Below are 2,671 nucleotides of genomic sequence, written 5' to 3' on the forward strand. Positions count from 1 at the left end.
TATGAATGCAGTTTGTCCATAACTTTGATAATTAATCCCTGGTAATAGTCTCCCCTTTTTCTTGCATAAACAAATAGGACAACCAAGGTAGGTCATAGGGAAACCCTGTCTTCTTATGCCTGTAATGATTTCCACCTTGTTAATCACCTCATTATCCGTTAAATGATGCAGGTATATGGTTGATTTTGCTTTGTTCACCAGTTGACTAGATGATGATTCATAGGCTTGCAAAACCTCCATGACAAGTCTTAACGAAGTTTCATCAGATGAGCAGAAATGATTGTATCATCAGCGTATGAGAGATGATTTATTTTTGGGCTCCATTTTGGCATTCCAAATCCACAAAAATACAGGTTAGTGTGTAGTTAATTCAATCCCCGTGAAAGTGCTTCTGCTGCTAGAATGAATAGAGTTGGTGACAAAGGGTCACCCTGTTTAACTCCCCTCGATGATTTGAAGAAACCATTAGGCTGACCATTTATAAGAATAGAGTACCAATTGTTCCCAATCAAATCAAAGATCAAGCCAATAAAAGCTTCCGGAAATCCTATTTTCCTTAGTATTTTGGTCAGGAATAGGCATGATAGCCTATCATAAGCTTTTGTCATATCAAGATTAATCACAACGTTTGGACCTGCTTTTGTTCTCAACCTGATATCCGTAATGATTTCTTGAGTTAACAGTACGTTCTCAACTATGCTTCTGCCCTTCACAAAACCTGCATGTTCCTCTGAGATTATGTTTGGTAATAATTCAACCAACCTCTCAAGAATAACCCTAGAGAAAATCTTGTTAACAAAGTTACTAAGACTGATTGGTCTCATGTCTGCAAAGGTCATGACTTCTTTTTTCTTTGGTAATAAAACCAGGTTTGTGTGTCACACTTTTTGGCAACTGCTGACCGCAAAAGAAAGCCTTGGCCATACGGACGACATCTTCTTCGATAATTTTCAAGCACGTTTGGTAAAAGGCTCCAGTGAATCCATCCGGTCCACTAGCTGAGTCCCCATTCAACCCCATAACTCCTCTCTTCACTTTTTCATTGGAAGGCTAGGCCATCAATCTTTCATGTTGATCACTATCTACCATTGAAGGAACATGATTTAGAATAACAAAATCATTTGGAACTGCACTCTCAGTAAATTGATCCTTGTAGAACTTTATTGCTTCTTCTGCTATTAAGTGATCTTCTTCAATCCAGTTACCAAGGCTATTCTGGATTCTTGATAATTTCATTCTCTTCCTTCTCCCATTAACTTGAGAATAGAAGAATTTAGTGTTTCTATCGCCATCTTTGAACCAGAACATGCCAGCTTTTTGTCTCCAGAATTCTTCTTCTAATGCAAGATATTTAATCATTTCAGCTTGGACCTGTTGTAATCTTTTTCTATTCATTTGTGTAGGATTGACTTCAAATTGTTTTTCATGAACCAAGACCACCTCCTCAAGGCTTGAAATCTTCTGGAATATATCCCCATATGTAGCTCTGCTCCAAGAAGATATTGCTTGTTTAAGCTTCTTTAACTTGTAGTTAAAAATGCAGAAAGGGTTAGCACTAAAATCAGCATTCCAATTCTCCTTTACTACATCTTTGAAGGTTTCATGCTTTGTCCAGAAGTTAAGAAATCTGAATGACTTCTTAATTGGAGGAGTTTCTATATCACATTTCAGCAGCATTGGGCAATGATCAGACCCGATTTTGGATAGGTGAGTTAACTCCAATCCAGGAAAGGTCTATTGCAATTCATTATTGCCAAAACATCTGTCCAATCTTTTAAAAATGTAGTCCTCCTCTGATCTTCCATTCCACCATGTAAATATGCTTCCTTTAAAACCCAAGTCTGTCAAGTTGCAGGTATTGATGTAGTGTCTGAAGTCATCTACTTCAATGAGAGAAACTGGCAAGCCCCCATATTTCTCTTCCTCATCCCATATCACATTAAAGTCTCCTCCAACTAGCCAAGGTACTGTCATATCTGATGCCATTGCATACAACGTATCCCATAGTTCTATTCTTTCAGTGCGATCACATTTGGCATAGACTAGTGTAAGGATGAGCTCAACATGTGTTTCAGAGTGCATTAATCTCAAAGTCAGTTGTTGAGTCATGTTATATAAAATAGTAACCTCAAAAATTTCATCAATAAAAGCCCAAATCTTGTTTGACACATTCACCACAGCCTGTGCCAAACCAATTCTTGCTCTATACCTCTCCATTTTGTGAGACTGTTGCATAGGCTCAAGGATTCCTATGAACTCAAAATGATATTTTCTGTGCATTGTAATCAGCCTTTCAAATGCTTGCATTGTGTTTACTGACCTGACATTCCATATAATGGTATCCATTAAATGTTTTGGGATTTGGACAGTGTTTTGCTTGTTTGTACTCCACTAACTGGGATAGTAGAAATCTCTTTTGACTGTTTCTTTTTTCCCTTTCCTGCAGATTTTACTAGTTCAATAAGACTTGGCGACAGATCTCCCTGCTTGGCAACATTAAGGAAATTTTGTGCAGTGGATTCCTCATCCATGTCTCCACCTTTAAGTTCTGCGTCGTTAATTTGATCGTGTGCTTCAAAAAATACAACAATCTTCATCAGCTCAACTGAATGCTCAACCAGAAGAGCTTTTAGAACTAACCGATGAAGATGCCCAAGAACTGTGGGGCGAG

General features: G+C 38.0%; 2 protein-coding genes across 2 annotated transcripts; both read right to left on the reverse strand.

The window, feature by feature from the left end:
- Positions 1 to 365: 365 nt before the first annotated feature.
- Positions 366 to 839, reverse strand: LOC138879766 (secreted RxLR effector protein 78-like). Its single transcript, XM_070159397.1, has one exon. It carries the CDS (start codon positions 837 to 839, stop codon positions 366 to 368), a length of 474 nt encoding a protein of 157 aa, XP_070015498.1.
- An 895-nt stretch (positions 840 to 1,734) lies between these two features.
- On the reverse strand, positions 1,735 to 2,346 carry LOC138879767 (uncharacterized). The gene has a single exon (XM_070159398.1). The coding sequence runs from the start codon at positions 2,344 to 2,346 to the stop codon at positions 1,735 to 1,737; it is 612 nt and encodes a 203-aa protein (XP_070015499.1).
- Between the last annotated feature and the right edge of the window lie 325 nt (positions 2,347 to 2,671).

This window comes from Nicotiana sylvestris, chromosome 10 (genome assembly GCF_000393655.2).
Source record: "Nicotiana sylvestris chromosome 10, ASM39365v2, whole genome shotgun sequence".
In the NCBI taxonomy this organism is placed as follows: Eukaryota; Viridiplantae; Streptophyta; class Magnoliopsida; order Solanales; family Solanaceae; genus Nicotiana; species Nicotiana sylvestris.

What these genes read in the sequence shown, in the direction of transcription:
- LOC138879766 (XM_070159397.1), bottom strand. Translation starts at nt 839, where the DNA reads ATGACCTTTGCAGACATGAGACCAATCAGTCTTAGTAACTTTGTTAAC.
- LOC138879767 (XM_070159398.1), bottom strand. Translation starts at nt 2,346, where the DNA reads ATGGATACCATTATATGGAATGTCAGGTCAGTAAACACAATGCAAGCA.